Source organism: Humulus lupulus, chromosome 3 (genome assembly GCF_963169125.1).
Source record: "Humulus lupulus chromosome 3, drHumLupu1.1, whole genome shotgun sequence".
NCBI lineage: Eukaryota > Viridiplantae > Streptophyta > Magnoliopsida > Rosales > Cannabaceae > Humulus > Humulus lupulus.
The window spans coordinates 108,875,645-108,893,281 of record NC_084795.1 but is presented as its reverse complement, the minus strand read 5'-3'; the positions used below and the strand labels follow the sequence as shown (position 1 = coordinate 108,893,281).

The window sequence follows — 17,637 nt, the reverse complement described above, 5'->3', positions numbered from 1 at the left end:
AATCATAACAATCATGCACACATAAAACATAATAACCACTATCCACAATTCTACTCATTTATCCACCACATTTCATTACAACCAAATATACTCATACTTTATCATGCTTCCTATAAGCCAATAAACAAATATAACATATAAATTCAATCCAGGCAGTTAACCATATACAATCAATATGCAAACCATTATCCAAATATTCATTCACATGCAACAGCAATGCTGATCAGCACGCCTCAATCTCATCACACAATAGCCAAGGGCCAGGCCCTATCAGTTCTCATGCTCCATGTAGTCATACAGCATAATACATTCATATTTCAATCAAAACTTAAACATATAATCTCATATATTCAATTACAGAACCTTGAGTCGAGCTTGTCTTTAACGGCGAGTGTACATGTCCAGCCTATCTCTAGGAATCCTTAAACCTAGGACGCTCTGATACCAAGTTGTAACATCCTAGATAACCAAGACCGTTACACTGTGTGTTTGAAATAGTGTGAGACTTGCTAATCAAGCCGTTTAGATAAAAACGTGACTCTAATGACACAAACAGGTTAGGTTTAAAAGATTTTGGTTGTAAACAAGTAATTTTCATTAAAATAAGTGTTTGGTACACGGGATCCCAAATCAGGGTTTAAATAACGTAATTACAGAATTTCCAACCTTTATAAACAACCAAGCCACTCTAATGGAAAAATACATGTTTTAGGTTCTCGTTCCTACACAATCCCTCGACCGTGGTGGCCGAGTAGCCGACAATGTACACCTCGACCCCAGAGCTCTCCAACCCATGGTCAGCTCGTCTTACCCTTGCCTTTACCTGCACCACATAGCACCTGTGAGCCGAGGCCCAACAAGAAAACATAGTGTTATAGCATAATCAATATCAACAACTAAATGATTACAAAGCATAACCAAATGATTTACAAGACATAAATCAGTTACCCAGCAAGACATAATATCCATTCAATCCAGGTCATCAGTCAATATTCAGTGATCTAATTCCAAATATTTAGCGTGTCATACACAACATTCAATAATGAAATACAAGTCAAACAACAACTAGGGTTAATGCCCGTAGGCCGCACCCTCTATTCAATACACTGTCTTTGGCTCGCTTAGGCCAAGCCTAGTGTTATACCCACTGACTCCGGCCAACTTAACCGAGCTCAATGATTATTAAGCTGTCCTCAGCTACCAGTGGCCGAGCCGCACCCTGTGTGCAAGTATTGATTTCGGCACCCTTAGGCCGATCATCACATGTCCCCGTGGCATAATACCACCTCATGACATTCATATAATTATAGGGAGCCCTTAGTCCCAACATATTAACATGGTTTATCACAGTCATATAACAATGCATACAAATATAGGGAACACTTAGTCCCATCCTATCCACATATACAGGCGCAGTTTTCTTACCTTTAATTCCAAGTGCTTTAATTAGGAAAGACGATCCCCCGAGCAGGATCCTGCCTCGAGCCCAAGCGTACACCTAGTCATAACCATAATAAAGGATTCCATCAATAGTTGTAAAAGGCTTCTGGATAAAGTTCTAATCTCCGGAACATCAAATTCCACCAAACACGGTAGTGGAATCGATCCCGAGAACCCTAGGTTAAATTCTTACGTTTAAAATCCCAAGGACACAAATTTCCTTAAGGGTCACGGCTCAATCCTCCTCATGTCGCGGCATGGACCCAAACAGAGCCCAACCTTGCCCAGAAATAGAGACGGGCCGCGGCCCTACATGCCCCATGCCGCGGCCCACCCTCCTCCTTCATCACTCATCAACTTCGAGGGTCACGGCTCACCAAGAACCATGCCGCGGCCCGACCTCTTCAAATCTAGAAATACCACCATTTTTTACACCCAAATCTCTCTCAAAACCACCCACACTCATCCCAATAACATGATCTAATTACCCCAACATTCTAACATGATTTCAACCACATAACCCAACAAAAACCTAGTCTAGAAACTCATCAAAACAACATCTCCATCTTTGAAACCCAACAACTCAAGAACTCCAAAACCAGCCAAGGAAACACTAGAATTCAAAAATTAAATCACAAATTCGAGCTTACCTTTCTGCATAACCACTTCTCTAAGAAAATTCTGAGCTAACTCCCAAGCTTGCTGCCTTAATTTAACCTTTAAGTTAAGAACCTAAGAACTCTTAGAATCCAGCCCAAAACTTCATAATCAACTTATCAAGAACTGAAATTCAATGCTCACCTTAGTTTCCAGTTAGATTCCTTAGCCTCCACTGAATTAATCCTCCAAATCCTCCATTCAAATCCCTGTGTTCAAGCTAATTCCCTTTAATTTTCAGTAACTTTCCTTGAGAGAGAATAAAAGGAAAAGGGGAGGGTCGGTTCCTGATGTTTCTCATGCCTTCCTTTGATTTGTTTTATCTTATTTATTTCACTTAAGTTAACCTCAAAGCTCGGGGTGCCAAAAACGTCCCTGAGGGAAAAATGGTAAAATTCCCCAGTATTCCCACTTAGGCTTCCTAACCTCAAATATATCTCCAATTATTTATTTTCATAACCCGATAACCCAGACGACCATCTAATATCCCAAGTACCCCTTGACTCACCCCGAGTCGAGTATCGGGTCCCGTTGTGACTTTCCCGCTACCAGCTCCCTAGGATCGCCTCGTGCCGAAAGCTGCAAACACACACATATATACATATATATATATATATATCTACCTATCCACATAATAATGCGGTCTCAACAATTTATCACACACAATCACGTTTATGCCCTAACGGGCCAAAATTACAATTACGCCCTTACCAGCCTAGTGGGGCCCGCATGCCTATCCAAAAACTCATAAACATGCATTCTCACACCATTACTTCACATAACCTCCAATTATGCCCTCCCGGCACACTAATCAAGGCCCTTAAGCCTTAATAATAATTTTGGGTCGTTACATTCACCATGCTCTATTAAAATATTAAGGAAAACAGGGCACTTTAGCAAGCATTTAAACATATAATTCAATAAATACCAACCAACTCTAAGTCGAGCTTGTCACTGGCAGCGAGCGTACATGTTCAGTCGATCTCCAGGAACCATAAACCTTGGCTCTCTTTGATACCAAGTTGTAACGCCCTACTTCCTTAGAGTCATTACAAGTGAGTTTAAAAACGTGCCATTAGCTCACTAATCGAGGTTTTAGGGTAAAAGTTTAACTAAACTGAAATAAAAGTTGTTTAAAGACGTTAGGTATAAAATATGGCCATTCATTGAAATCGTAAAGCATTATACATTTGGGAACACAAAATACTGTTTAGAAAATACTTTACAACACAAAATACATTCAGGGTCGACTAGGCAACAAATTCAAGTTTATACATTGCATTTCCCAAAAATACCCTTGGCCATGGCCGCTAGGTAGGCCGAACATGTACCCGTCGCTCCACGCTCTCCGTACTCATGGTTGGTCGACCTTTCCTTTGCCCTTACATGCACCATAGAGCACTCGTGAGCTGAAGCCCGGCAAGAAAATTTAACACAAAGCACATAACATATATATGACAATCCACAATGTATAACAAACAGCCAACGGCTAAACATATAGCGGCCATGTCGTCCCAAGCGCTTTACAAGGCCCTGGGACCGCGGTCTTCACCGAGAGGATGACTCCAACATCCTAGGAGGGTCTCGCCCTAACGGCTCACACTCCACGTGCTCAACGCCATTCTTAGCCCCTTGCTGTACTCAGCTTTCTGCCGTTCTCGGCCTTCGTCGTTCCCGTCCCTCGCTGTTCCCAGCCATCGCCGTTCCCGGCCTTCGTTGTTCATTCACAAATATGCATTACGCAGCATAAAATCAACATATATTTAAACATATTCTAAATATAAACAATAGGGCTATTCCCTACAACTCATTCACATAGGGCCATGCCCTGTAATACAAACAATAGGGCACGCCCTGCTCTAAGAGTACAACAGTTTTCTTACCTTTTTCACAAGCACTAGATTTCAAGAGACGACCCCCCGAATACGATCCTGTCCCAAAACCCAAGCGGTCACCTAGTCACAAACCATAAATAGCACCCTCATTATAATTTGATTCCATAAACCAATCCTAGGACCAATCCCATGCTCTCAAGAACTCCAATTCCACCAAAGGGGGTGGTAGAATCGACCCCCGAGCCCCTGGACAAAAACCTTAAAAAGTACCCAAAAATCAAGTTTTGAAAGCTGAGTAGCGCTACAGTGCTACCTATTAGGCGCTACAGCGCTAGAGTCAGCAACTCTAGCACCAAAAATCACAGCCTAGCAATGTAGCCCTCCCAACCTAGCGCTACAACGCTGATACCAGAAATGCAATTTTTTGGGTCTCTCCCTTCGAATCTCCCCGAGCCAAAGCTCAAAAAATCCTCCCCAATCATCAGCCAAACAAATAATTGAGCCCAAAAATCACTATAACTCATCCAAAACAACATAGTAACATCAAAACTTAGCTAAAAACCTCACCAAACACAAACATCAAAACTGAGCTTTGAAGCTTAAGAACACTAACTAAAAACCAGAAAACTCAAAACAATTAAGGGCAAAAAATCGTTACCTTTAGAGAGGAATTCGACCATAGGCTGCCTCCAATGCCACTCCAAGCTTCAACACTCAAACTCCCAAGCTCAAGCTCCTCACAACTTCATCCTAAAACCCAAATTTAGAAATCAAAATCATATTCCTCAAGAACAACATAAAGGACCTAAACCACAGAAGTAAAATCCTTACCTCCTCTTAAATTACGAGATTCCTAAGTGTAGATGGTTGTTAGTCCCCTTCCACAACTTGAACTTCACTTCCAATTCCTAAAAAATCCAGCTGCCTTAAGCTTGTTGTTGGCTTTTACTCTAGAGCTCTTGAGAAACTAAGTGATTATGGAGATGAGTGATAAACGTGAAAGGATTTCCTTCAGCCATGGGTTTTCTAACTCTAAGCTCGAAAGACTACTCTACCCTTCCCTCTAACTTAGTTCTAGGCTAACCCATAAGGGTATCTAGGTCCTTTCACCCTTTTGCAAAAATGCCACCTTTAACTTATTATTTCAGTAACAACACCAACCTCAAGTTACTAATGGTTACCAATCCCAAAAATATCAAATACCATATTTGTGACTCTCGGCTAATACCGCGGGACAGGATCTCTCATGCCGGAAACACCACGCAAAGCTAAAAATTATACCCTCAACGGCTTCAAATTACAAATATGCCTCTAATAGCCAAATGGGGCCCACATGCATATTTAATTCACCTAAACATGCATTTCTAATCACATAATCATTAAATTCACATAATAACATAATTAAATCAATTATTGCCCTCCAGGCACGCTAATCAAGGCCCTAAGCCTTACTAGCAAATTTGGGATGCTACAGAAACAGATGGGCACGAAAATGCACTAACCGTAAGAGAATTTCTTCGGCAACTTCAGACATTCAGGGTTTCTAGCTCTTTGCTCTATAGTTTGAAAAGTTGGGATAAGTAAAAGTGTGGCAGGAAGCCTACTGAGGTATTTATAGGAAGAAAAAGTCTTGTTTAATCAAACGGTCCACTGTGAGAATCCCAAGGCAATCCTCATTCGACAGTTCCGGATGGTGCAAAGGCATTAAATGGCCCAATCAAGTGCTAAATCATGGATTCGTCAATCCACGATCCACGCCTCCCTCATCCAACGGGCCACAATGAAAATCCCAAGACAATCCCCATCTGACGACTCCAGATAATGCAAAAGCATTAAACATCCCACTCGAGTGCTCAAAGCACCTTTTCTTATAGACGAGACGCTTCGAGAAATGAGCTGACATCCATCAGTCACCTAGGTCATCAAAAGATTTTGCACAGATTTTTCGGGCGCGAGTGGTATAGACGTACCATCTACCTGGAGACACGTGTCCAGGAGAGTGGGAAGTTGAAAGGACGAGGATTGACCAATTGGCCTCTAAGTAAAAGAACCCGGGTCTTGGTAATGAACCGAGATGTAGGTAAACGAACCTGGATACTAGTGATTGATCTGGGATGAAAAAGGCAAGTCTCCACCTTGCGAACGCGGGTGAAGACTTGGGGGTAAATGTTATCCATATTTCCCACCTTGTACACGTGGCATGGCCAAATGGTTTCCATGGGCTCCTAGGAAAGGTTCAAGCCCAACCAGGCCCAGTGAACGACGAGCAACCAAACCCTGTCGGCCCTAACCATCCTGAGCCCAATAGCAGGCGAGTAGCACAAGCATAGTAAAGGGGCAGGAATGGAGATGCAGGTCTGAACCACCTTCCCGGGCACATCTAACCTCTATCCTCCAGGATGTAAACTATGGTGGCGGACGATCTAATCTGGGAGATGAATCCCATCGAGTGGAATCCAGGTGAGATCTCTAGGTCCATTGCCAATGCTCAAACTCGCCATCAAGATGTCTACTCGGGTAAATGAAAACGGGTCTTGGTAAACGAACCTGGTCATCGGTAAATGAGCCTGGACCACAGATCTGGGTAGAACAATCCCAATCTTTCCTACAGCTGACGTGTCCCCGAGAAATTTGGCATTTGGTCTCCCTGACTAACCTGCAGTGGGGTACGCACGGAACATATAATGTTCCTAGGAAACGGTACTACCACTACTTTGACAGATCCAGTCCTTAGGATCCCCTCAGTAGCCCACACGGATCAGTTCGTGCTAATGTAAAAAGGGCAACTGTAAGGCTCTACCACACCTAGACCGGCCCAATGGGCCTAGATTAACAACTTTTAATCATGTTACATTATTGTATTACGGCTCCGTTAGCAAGCATTTTTACTTATATCCTTATTGGGCCTGAATTAGTCCGGCCCAAGTCAAATGACTGCTTATAAATATGGTCATTCGTGTACTGTAGCAAGGATCCCCGATTTTCTCTTGTAAGCAAAACACTGTTGAACTTGCAGAAGACCTATATTGTAAAACTCTCTAAAGCCTAATATTAGTGACTTGTGGACTAAGGCTCATTAACTCCCCAACCACGTAAAAAAATGTGATCTTATTAATTTCCTAGTCTTTCTTTCTAGCTCTTATTTTCAATATATTTATAGTTTCTGAAAAATTCGGTAAACAATCTTAATCCAACTATTAATATTAAAGTAACCATTTATGTATAATAATCATTAAGAGTGTCACATATATTTATACATAATATAAATAAATTATACATCTTTTACCTAGTTCTATAACAGGCACGGGAGTTGGTTTGAACAAACCAAAATCTTTGTGAATCTTTTGTTGATTATATATATTTGCGTGGGTATATCTTTGATCTATTCAAAGTGTTTAAATTATTACACCATTATTTGGCCTAATAATAAGCTCACATCTCTATAAGCAAACCTATTGTGCACTAAAATCTGAGAAAACGAGGATTTCTATAAGAACATATAGCAAATATAGATTACTACTAATAAGTCAACATGGAAAAAGCAAAAACGAAGTTTCCACTTGAACCTTTCTTTGAAAGAAACTAATTTGGTTTAGTTTACGCTGACACCAAATTAACTGATCTCTAGTTAATCTCGACATGTTTAGCACTCTAGCTATCAATCTCAACTCAACTTGTGCATGAAACAATACTTGTTCAAGCCGACCCTTTTGCTCTTGGTGCTTTTGGAACTTCTTAACAACACAATTCCCACTCCTCTGTACATCTTTGACCTTTCTATCCTTCTGCGTCGACACCAAAATAGAAAAATGGCATTAGATTAGAACACAATACACTAATTAAACCCTTTCTAGTAAAATCGAAGTTTTTATTAAATCAAACCTTATACAAGTCTTTCCGGATGCCTATCAAGAGTTTAGAGTCAGCTGGGTCAGTCTCCGTTTTCTGACTTACTCTTTGGTTAATGTTGGTCTTGGTATCTTTCCTAAGAAAGTCCCAGAACGTAAACATCGCTTCTACGAGTACATTCGCCATGTTTTCCAAGAGGATTGAATCCCCATTCCCTTCCATTCCGTACAGCTTATCCTTCATACAATCATCTGGAAGAGAACTTTTATCAAAGACTTGTCGTGCGAAGTTAAAAAATCACACTACAAAAGCATTAAGTGATCGTTTTGAATAATCTCACCTCTTATGGCGGGAACATGAAGAAGGTTTCTAATAACACAACGATTCTTGACGTAGTTATCTATTCTGGGTCCTCGAAACGACTCGTCCTCTATGAACCTTTGAAGAAGCACTTGAAAGAGCTGAAACTCAGAGGCCACAAGATTAAACGAACGAGAGCCGTGGACGTCGTCGTATTGCAGCAACTCTTGTACTTTCGTTTGCTGCCAATGGAGTATCTCCCACGATAGACAAACCTGTCCGACATAGACCAATTCGAAGTCCTTATGTAATGCTCCAGCGTGTTGTTGTATTGGTTCGGCGGCTACGACTGTTGATCTTTGTGTTTTACGTGTTAACAAGCTCTTTACTATTGGATTAACCGAACCCCTAGATTTTATTATCACTCTTTGGTCTTTCAGCAGCAAAAAACCTGATTTCCACATCCAAAAATAAATAAATAAATAATTTGATGACCCATTTTATTTTTTATACATGAACATGAAGAACCGCAATATAAATATCTACAAACTTGTCTTTCTAGAGTTTTTTTGGCAAAGTAATCTTCGAAATGTGTTTAATGCATATACTATTTTTTTCTTTTTTTGCCAAGAACATGCAACTGGGATTTACCTAAGAATTAAAATAATGATTATTGAATATTAAATCAATGGTTGTAACTTACCGAGTGCATGCATGGTTTGGTCATTCAATATGTCCAATTTTCTCGTCTTCCCAGCATAAATTTTATAGACATTTTGGATTTCTTCCATTCGGTCTTTGTAACCACACTTCAAATCGATCTTCAGAGGCTTGAAATTGATACTTTCTTCCTTCTTTGGAGATTCTGAATCCGATTCTTCTTCTAAAATGGTTGGCAGTCCTCCTGTTCTGGCATTTTTGATCTCCCATTTAAGTTGTTCTATTACGTCTTCATGTTCCCAGACAAACTCCGACTCGCCTTCACCGTCTTTTTTTTCATCTTCCTCTTGAAGCTTCATTTTGTCAGGGTTAGTCATATATTTTGTGTCCGTGTAAGTTGTTGTGCTCTGCGTTTGATGGAGTTCTAATTCTATGTATTCGTCCTCAGTATCATTATGCTGTTCAGCTGGAACAGCCATTTCTTCTCGTATTGGTAGCAAAACTTCAGGAATTTTCTCCTCTACAATGACCGGAGGAGGGGTTTCAGTTTCAAGGCTCAAACCTTCATTAACATCTTCTCTGTCACTTTCTCGAGAAAATTCATAGGTGATGGAATCAACATCTTGATCTTTTCTCGGTGACACATCACATAAAATATTAGGTACTGTATCCTCATCAGAAGTTGAAGCAAAATTTTCAGAAAATGATTCCACGCCATTTGAAAAATTAAAGCTATTTTCATAAAAATTGGGCGTATCAGTAGAAAGCTCTGTTTCTTGTAAATTCCCCTGTTCTGGGTCTTGGAAGAAGTCTTCTTCGTTACTAGAAATTTCCGAAACTGGGATCTCTCCCAAGTCAGAAACCTCATCCTCTTGTCGTTTCTCTAAAACATCTTCGTCACAAAAGGTATCGATGACGTCGTTTACTTCTTCAAAATCAGCAGCTTCAGCTCCTGAAAATTTTCCAGGAATATCTGGGCCGGAAGTGATTTGGGATTCAAGGATTTGAGTTTCAGGAATAGAAAACTCGTTTGGGCCCACGTTTAACTCTTGTTTGATGAAGCTCATGGGTTTTGGTTCTTCTAGGAAACCATTCATAAATTTCCCGGAAAAAACCTCGTACTTGTTAGTGCTTGCAGCTAAGGCAGCATCCTCCACCATAACATGAGAAGAGTCTTTACTCTCTTCTTTGTTTTCGTCATTATGAGCACGATGAAAGTCACCCTCTTTTTCTCTGAATTCATCAATATCAGTAATCTTACTTGTCTGATTATCAACCAGTAGTCTGAAAATGAAATAACAGCTATTAATTCTTAACTATGTATACATGTATAATAAATAAAATAAATGATGAAACCAAGATGCTCAGATCAGAGAATGGATCGTTACCTGAATATAACTTTACAAGTAAAGCCAAAAGCATAAAATATATAACCCCAAACGAAAACCCATATAGAGCCTATAATCACAAGCATGTTTTCGTACATAACCCTGTTTAAAATACTCTTGAGCACAAGAAAGTTTCTAGTAACCATCAGTTCAATCAACCTCTAAGGCCTTTTTTTTTAAACCTCAATCCTAAGCAAAGTTAGGAAGGAGGAAAGGCCATAGAATTTCTCAATCGAAATTCATTGGGAAAGTGGAAACTCCACTTGTAGCTAGCGAAATCTTGGGTTTGAAAAATTCAGAGAGAGAGAACTGAGACAGTTCTTAATGTGCGAGAATGAGGGAGATGATTTAGCAGAGAATATGGGCTCTAATAGAATGAATGAAAGAAAACTACGTGTGAATTAGAAATATCTAAAGATGAAAATACCTAACTTTTTTGTTTTTACTTTTGCGAATTTTCTTATCAAAATTCCCTAATGCTAATAGAAGTAACAGCGGAGGAGATGGAGAAATGAGTTTGGACTGAAGAGGCCTTCCGTTTCAATTTGGTGACGAATATTCTACTCGTTGAATAGTACAGACCCGACACGTTTCGCGTTTCAGAATTTGATGAAATTAAGAGTCAAAATATGTTTGAAAGATTGAAGTTGACGACTTGAAGGGAAAAAGCAATGCCTTTTTCTTCTCTTCAATAGTGGACTTGATCCGTGGTGTTTGGATCGGGTCAATTAATTGGTTCTAATTTTTGCCATTTTGATAATGAATCCATTTATGGGAAAAATGAAACGACAATTGTTTTTCATGTCATTTCATTTAAATTTTAATTATGTTTTAACTCTCACTAATCTTTCTACACATTGAACTACAGTTACAATTTAAATTATATTTCGACCTTATTGGTTTTTTTTTATTATACTCTGGAGTTGGTAAACCAGAAGAAGAAAACTGGTTATTTAATTGAAAATGGAGGTTTAGTCATAGGCGTGCAAGTACTGAATCCAAAAAAGCAAAATTTAAATTAAATAATAATAATAATAATAAGGTAAGCTAAGAGGGCCTCACCAACAGACCATGAGAATCTGATTGCATACCAACATAACATTACATACATTAGTATAGAATAGTGAGTAGTAAGGCATGGGAATGCCTTCAACAACAGGGTGGTCTGATTTGGTTGTTGATCCTACACCAAATATTACTTTAATGAGATTTTAAATAGGATTGTAAAATGGTGTACATGAACAATGTCACGACATTATTGATGTGGCACTGTTCACCACAGCAAATATATATATATTTTTTGTTTTATATTAATATTTTATATATAAAAATATATGTATATTATTTAATTTGTAAGATAAAATAATATAATAATATAATGTATACTTTGTGGATAATATAATAATGTTGAAAATATTTTTTGGTGTAAGTTTTAATGTTATGGTTGGATTGGAAAAAAAAATGGTATTAAAATTACCTCATTTTGATGTTGGTTCAACACTATTTTAGTGTATATGATTGGAGTTAGAGCTGTAAATACAGGCCGGTCTTTCTAACACGGCACGACATGACACGAAAAAATATGGGCTTGGGCCAAGCACGACATGAATTGAAAATTAGCATGCCACAGCACGACATGGGCCTGAGCACGGCACGACACGACAAGCCCGAAGACATGACACGAAAGCACGAGCAAACTAGTCTGAAAGGACGACACGATAAAAAGCCCGATATTTTGACATTAATAATGATAATAAATTTTTATTTGTCAATTATCTATAAATTAAAATGATAATAAAAGTCTATTATTTTTCTCAATTTTATATTTTTATAATTATATTAATTTATTTTAAGATTTTTGAGTTAAAATTTTTAGTATTTATTATTAGATATTCAGATTCTAATAATTATCTTTGATATAATTTTGTGCAAAGTATTGTTAAAAAGTATATAAAAATATCTAAAACTACAATTTAAATGAAGAAATGTATTTGGATTGGTGGTGAGTTCATTGATTGTTAAAGAGGAGGTGGAGGGTTCAATTCTTTATCTTCACATTTTTTAGCAATAATAAAATGGGCCTGAAAGTGGGCCGGCACGACATGTGCTGGGCCCATGGATCGTGCTGAGCTTACTCTTTCAAATATGGCTCGGCCCGACCCGAATTATTTGGAGGCACGAAAAATGTGGGCCGGACCGGGTGGCCCTTAGTATGTACATTATATTTTGTGCACCTTCGATTTGAGTTCAAATCTTTTTTTTTGGGTATACGTTGTAACGCCCTACTACCTTAGAGCCGTTACTAAGTGAGTTTAAAACGGAAATAGTGCAACTAACTGACTCTACGAGGTTTCTAAAACCAAAAGTGTGACTAAACCAGAGTTTAAGGCTGTACTCTTTGAAAATGTTTAGTTTCATTGAAAACATTAAGTATTAAACATCTGGGATCCCAAAAATAAGGTTTACAAAATAATTACAATTCAAAAATAGATTTACACCAGGTTAACTATCAAAAGAATAAGTTAATACAGCCATATACAAAATGCCCCCAACCAAAGCAGTCGGGCAGGCCGAACATGTACGCGCCGCCCCCACGCTCTCCATACTCATGGCCGGTTGACTGACTCCTTGCTTTTACCTGCCACACAGAGCACCCGTGAGCTGAAGCCCAGCAAGAAAACTCATACAGTATATAACATATGCATAGAATATAGCTGACATATAATCCGTTGATAAATAGGGAAACCATCAGACTAAACAAGCACGGCCATGCCGCCCCAGAGGCCTTACCAAAGCCTGGGGTCTCGGTCCTTACCGTAAGGATAACTCATGTATCCATTGGGTCCCACCCTGGCTATAAGCACTCCATGTGCTAAGTGTTACTTCCGGCCCCAAAGCCGTTCTCGGCCTTCACCGCTCTCGGCCTTAGCCATTCATTTCATTATAATCACACATATAGTACATTTCAAAATAATCATTCAAACATATAATAATTCATTTAAGGTTATACATTTGCACATAATACAATCTAGGGTTGTGCCCTGCAATGCAATATCACTGTGGGCCCATGCCCTGTTCTCGGGTGTTACGGTTTTCTTACCTTTCAATTAGATAACCTTGATCACCTGACTCCTCGAGCACGATCCTACTCGAGCCCTAGCGCTTACCTAAGCAAAATCCATAAGTCAAAGTCATTACCAAACCTCAAGCCCAAAACCTAGCCTCGGGACCAATCCCGAGCCCCCAGGAAGTCCTAGATCCCCAAAACAAAGTGGTGGAATCGAGCCCCAAACCCTAGGTCGAAATCCCTCAACAAAAGCCCAAAAATCCCTTTCTGTGAACAGTACAGCGCTACAGCGCTCTAAAGAGGGCGCTATAGCGCTACAAGCAGAACCACAACTCCCCAGAAACAGGGCCTAGCGCTACAGCGCCCAAAGACTATCGCTGTAGCGCTAGTTGCAGACCAGCAACACCCAAAATCGCTTCTTGCGATTTCCTTCTACCATTTCAACCCCAAACTTGTCCAAATCTTTCCCAAACCCAAAAACAAACTTATCAACACCTCACACTCATCCCAAGCATCCCAAGAACCCATAACCCAAGCTTAAGCAACCCAAAACTCAAGATCTACCATAATGAACCCTAAAACCAGAAATTCATTCAAACATCAAAGATAAGGTCTTAGAAATCATACCGTGGATGGAAATTCGACCTTGAGTTGAACCCTAGACCTGCTTAGCTTGCTCCTTCTCAATCTTGGCCTAATTTCCCAAAAATCCCCATCTAATTAGCTCAAATACACAGCTCAAACCAGTCAAGCCCTAAAACTGAAATCTCCAAGAACTTACCTCAAATTTCTGATGTGATCTTGCTAATCCCTTGCCAATCCTCAAGTCTAGCTTAGGATCCTTGATGCTCAGCCTACCCTAGCTCTCCACTGAGCTTAACTCCAAGAAAAATGAAGGGAAATGGTGGGAGAGCCACAAACCGATTCTTTTGGAACAAAACCCCTCTGTTTTCTCTCTTTTCCTTTTTCTTCCTTCTTTCTTTCTTTTTCAGCCTTATAACTCTTTTTCTACAAATTCCACTAAGTATAAAGCTTCCTTTAACTTATCTCTAAAAAGCCTAAAGAACAAAATGTCCTCCCTATTAATTCTAAACCTTTTTGTCCATGTAGGGCCTTTTTAGTCATTTTACCCAAATTCCCACTAATTCCTTAAGTGTTCCTAATAATTTCCCGCTTACTACCCAATACCTGATTAATCACTAAATATACATTCCTCATCATCAAGATTAACCTCAATATACTTTCCAAATTCTCATTTAAATTCCCCAGGCTTGACCCAAGCCGGGTATAGATTCCCGCTTTGACTTTTCCGCTAACCCGCTCATTCTAGGATCGTCTCGAGTCACAGATCACAGATATCAACACAGTCATGCCCAAAATGGCCAAATTACAATTATGCTCTTTCTAAGATAATCAGGTTTACATGCATACTAATTCACATAGTTATGCATCTCAAATAATCAAATAGTCATATAACATGCATTAAATCATAATCATGCATTAAACTCATTAAAGTCACACACAAAATCCCATTATGCCCTCCAGGCACACTAATCAAGGCCCTTAAGCCTTATTAGCGAATTTGGGTCGTTACATACGTCCTTTCGGTAATTCTGGTATAAGGGCATTGCTTTAAGTCCTATGGATAGCGGTGTTTTTCCATTGATGTGTCATGCAAGGGACTTAAAAAAAAGAGATAGTGTAGTTACTGTGGTATTGCCCGCACCAAAATTATTTCTACTAAAAACTTAAATTATCTATTTATTATATAGCCATGTGTAAAACTAGTCCTAGTATTCAATTTTGCTCAAAATTTAACCCATATAAACAGATATGAGATCATGAAAGGTATTTTTTTTATTATATGAAAAGTTCATCAAGGGTACTTATTAAACACAAATAAAACTAAAAAAAATAAAAAAAAAATACTTAAGCAAAGTTCATGCTATAAAAATATTAAAATTAAGTAGAAGATTAAAAAATTAAATCTTAATATTTAGACTTACACCAGCATATTCTTCGTTGTCAAATAATACATGAAAAAACATTTTTTAAATAAAAAAAATTGATTAAAACATATTCTTCACATACATTATAATATTATAATTTATATCATACAAATAAATTGGATTTTTACAATAATATTTACAATATGGATAATAAAGATACTAAGGCTACAATTGACTTTATTTGTGTAAATTTATTTGCATTTATATAATAATTCCTATGACATACAGTATAATTTAATTTTAAATTAAATACTTTATATTATTTAAAAAAAGTTACTATAAATTTTAATTAAATAAATATCAAATTATAAACTTAATATTTTGAGATAATTATATTTTAATTATTCAATTTTCAAAGATATTTCAAGACATGTTAAATCTAATAAAAAAAATACATAAAATATATAATATGAATAATGAAATAAATAGTTTAAGTAAGATATTTCGCTACTATGTACATAATTAATTAATTATTTTGATGTATGAGCTGTAACTTTAACGAAAGAAATAATAAAATATATTAAACCAAAAAAATTCGGTTAGATGCACAATTTATATCTCTTCAAAATATAAAAAAAGTGTGAAGATAATTGAATTTTTTTATTTTAACAGTTGTTTTGTTAATTTTAATAAAATATTCTAAATATTTAATAGTATATATTTAAAACTAATTAAAAATAAATATTTTAATTATATTAATATATATTTAAATATTATAAAATATCATTATTATAATAATATATAATACAAAACTAGATATTTAATAATTATATTAATATAAATTTAAATATTATTATGATAATAATATATAATCCTAATTTTTTTACTAATTATATTAATATTATAAAATCTTATTATTATAATAATATTTAATATTACAAGACTATATATTTAATACTCATTTCAATATAAATTTAAATATTATAAAATATCATAATAATAATAATATATAATACATAATCTTAATTTTTATTAAAAAAAATTATTATTTATGTTTAAAAGGTTATCATATTATATATTTTTTTAAATCATAAGCGATTTAATTTTTCATTTTGATATGTTTATGTCATTCTTTTATATATAATATTGTTTATTTATTTAAAGTTTATATGACAATTATAAAAATTTAATAAAAATAATTAATATTTTTTCTAAATAAAACTAAACAAACATGCATTGCACGTTGCTTGTAAATAGTATGAAGATATATATATATAATTACTATTATACTATATATTATAAATTATCTATATATGAGTGACAATTTATTTAGCTTATATTACAAATTTATATTATAAATTGTGAATGGAAACTCCTTTGAGGCTTAATTTTTTTGGGATAGTTGGAAATGCTGCATTTAAGTTATTAATTTTTTTTTTTTTTGTAAATGCTCATTTGGTATTCTATGCTTTATCGAAATACACATTTGATATTCTGTGTTTATAATAATGATCATTTAGTACTCTATTTACAATTCATACTAGTTTGATACCCTACGCTGGAATCTAGTCGACCCAAATTTCAAATATGACCATATTGCCTCTCCTTTCAATGATTTATTTGATCTTCTTTTGTTTTTGTTATTTTAAAATGATTTTAAAATATCTCTGAATTAATAAAACAAAAAACATGTTTTATAAATTAATCAATGAAAAAGTAATTAAAAATAATATAAACTAATTTTAAAATAAAAATATTTAATAAAACTATTTTAATTAAATAAATATATTTAATTCCAAATATAATTAAACTATTTTATTTGAATTCAGTTTAAATTTCGGCTTTTAAGTTAAGGGTGCTGATTTTAATTTTTGGATTTAAATTTATGGGTTAAAATTAATATTTTATAGTTGTTTATTTTAATTGATTAATTTATAAAAAAAATGTTTGTTTTATTAATTCAACAATTATTTTTAAATCATTTTAAAATAACAAAAACAAAAGTGGAAAATTTCAACTACCCAAAGGACATACAAAAACTTATCATTCTCTACAAATAAGATGGAACTTATCTGAGAGCCTAAAGCATCTTAACACTTAACTTCATCATAGTGTTGGGCTCCTAGAATCCCTTCATAGGGTCGGAACAGTGACAAGCATCAACATGACAAAATAAATAAAACACTACATACTATTTATATCATATAATCTAATTTTTTAATTATATTTGATCATTTCAAATAATTAAACCACATATAATAATCTATCTTAATAAAATAATAATTAATTAAATAAAAGAGCCAAAAACTGAGTCAACAATCAGTGTTACATGTCAATCATTGTGCAAGCATGACTGGCATATGACACATATTGTTAAGATTAGTTAAAATACAAAATCCAAGTGGTATTATGATACAATAGTTTTTATAGTATGTTAAAGGGTTATTTTATTTTATTTTTTATGTTTATTTAGTTATTTTTGTGCAGTATGA

At 36.1% G+C, this 17,637-nt stretch overlaps 1 protein-coding gene across 2 annotated transcripts; it reads right to left on the bottom strand.

Moving 5' to 3' along the window:
• Positions 1–571: 571 nt before the first annotated feature.
• Positions 572–10,753, bottom strand: LOC133823053 (uncharacterized). 2 transcript variants are annotated; one of them, XM_062255628.1, is made up of 6 exons: positions 10,130–10,753; positions 8,785–10,025; positions 8,122–8,532; positions 7,815–8,032; positions 7,499–7,717; positions 572–823 (listed from the first exon to the last, which is right to left on the bottom strand). In XM_062255628.1, the coding sequence occupies exons 1-6, from the start codon at positions 10,273–10,275 to the stop codon at positions 689–691; spliced, it is 2,370 nt and encodes a 789-aa protein (XP_062111612.1). In that variant the 5' UTR covers positions 10,276–10,753; the 3' UTR covers positions 572–688. The 2 variants fall into 2 exon arrangements, with proteins under 2 accessions (XP_062111612.1, XP_062111613.1); XM_062255629.1 differs by having other exon boundaries at positions 572–839; positions 10,130–10,752.
• Between the last annotated feature and the right edge of the window lie 6,884 nt (positions 10,754–17,637).

Excerpts from the sequence above, each read along its gene's own strand:
- LOC133823053 (XM_062255628.1), bottom strand. The coding sequence starts at position 10,275 with ATGGTTACTAGAAACTTTCTTGTGCTCAAGAGTATTTTAAACAGGGTT. Across the intron at positions 7,718-7,814 it reads TCCGGAAAGACTTGTATAAG|AAGGATAGAAAGGTCAAAGA; the intron begins GTTTGATTTAAT and ends GTGTCGACGCAG. Across the intron at positions 824-7,498 it reads TTAGTTTCTTTCAAAGAAAG|GTAAAGGCAAGGGTAAGACG; the intron begins GTTCAAGTGGAA and ends TATGTGGTGCAG.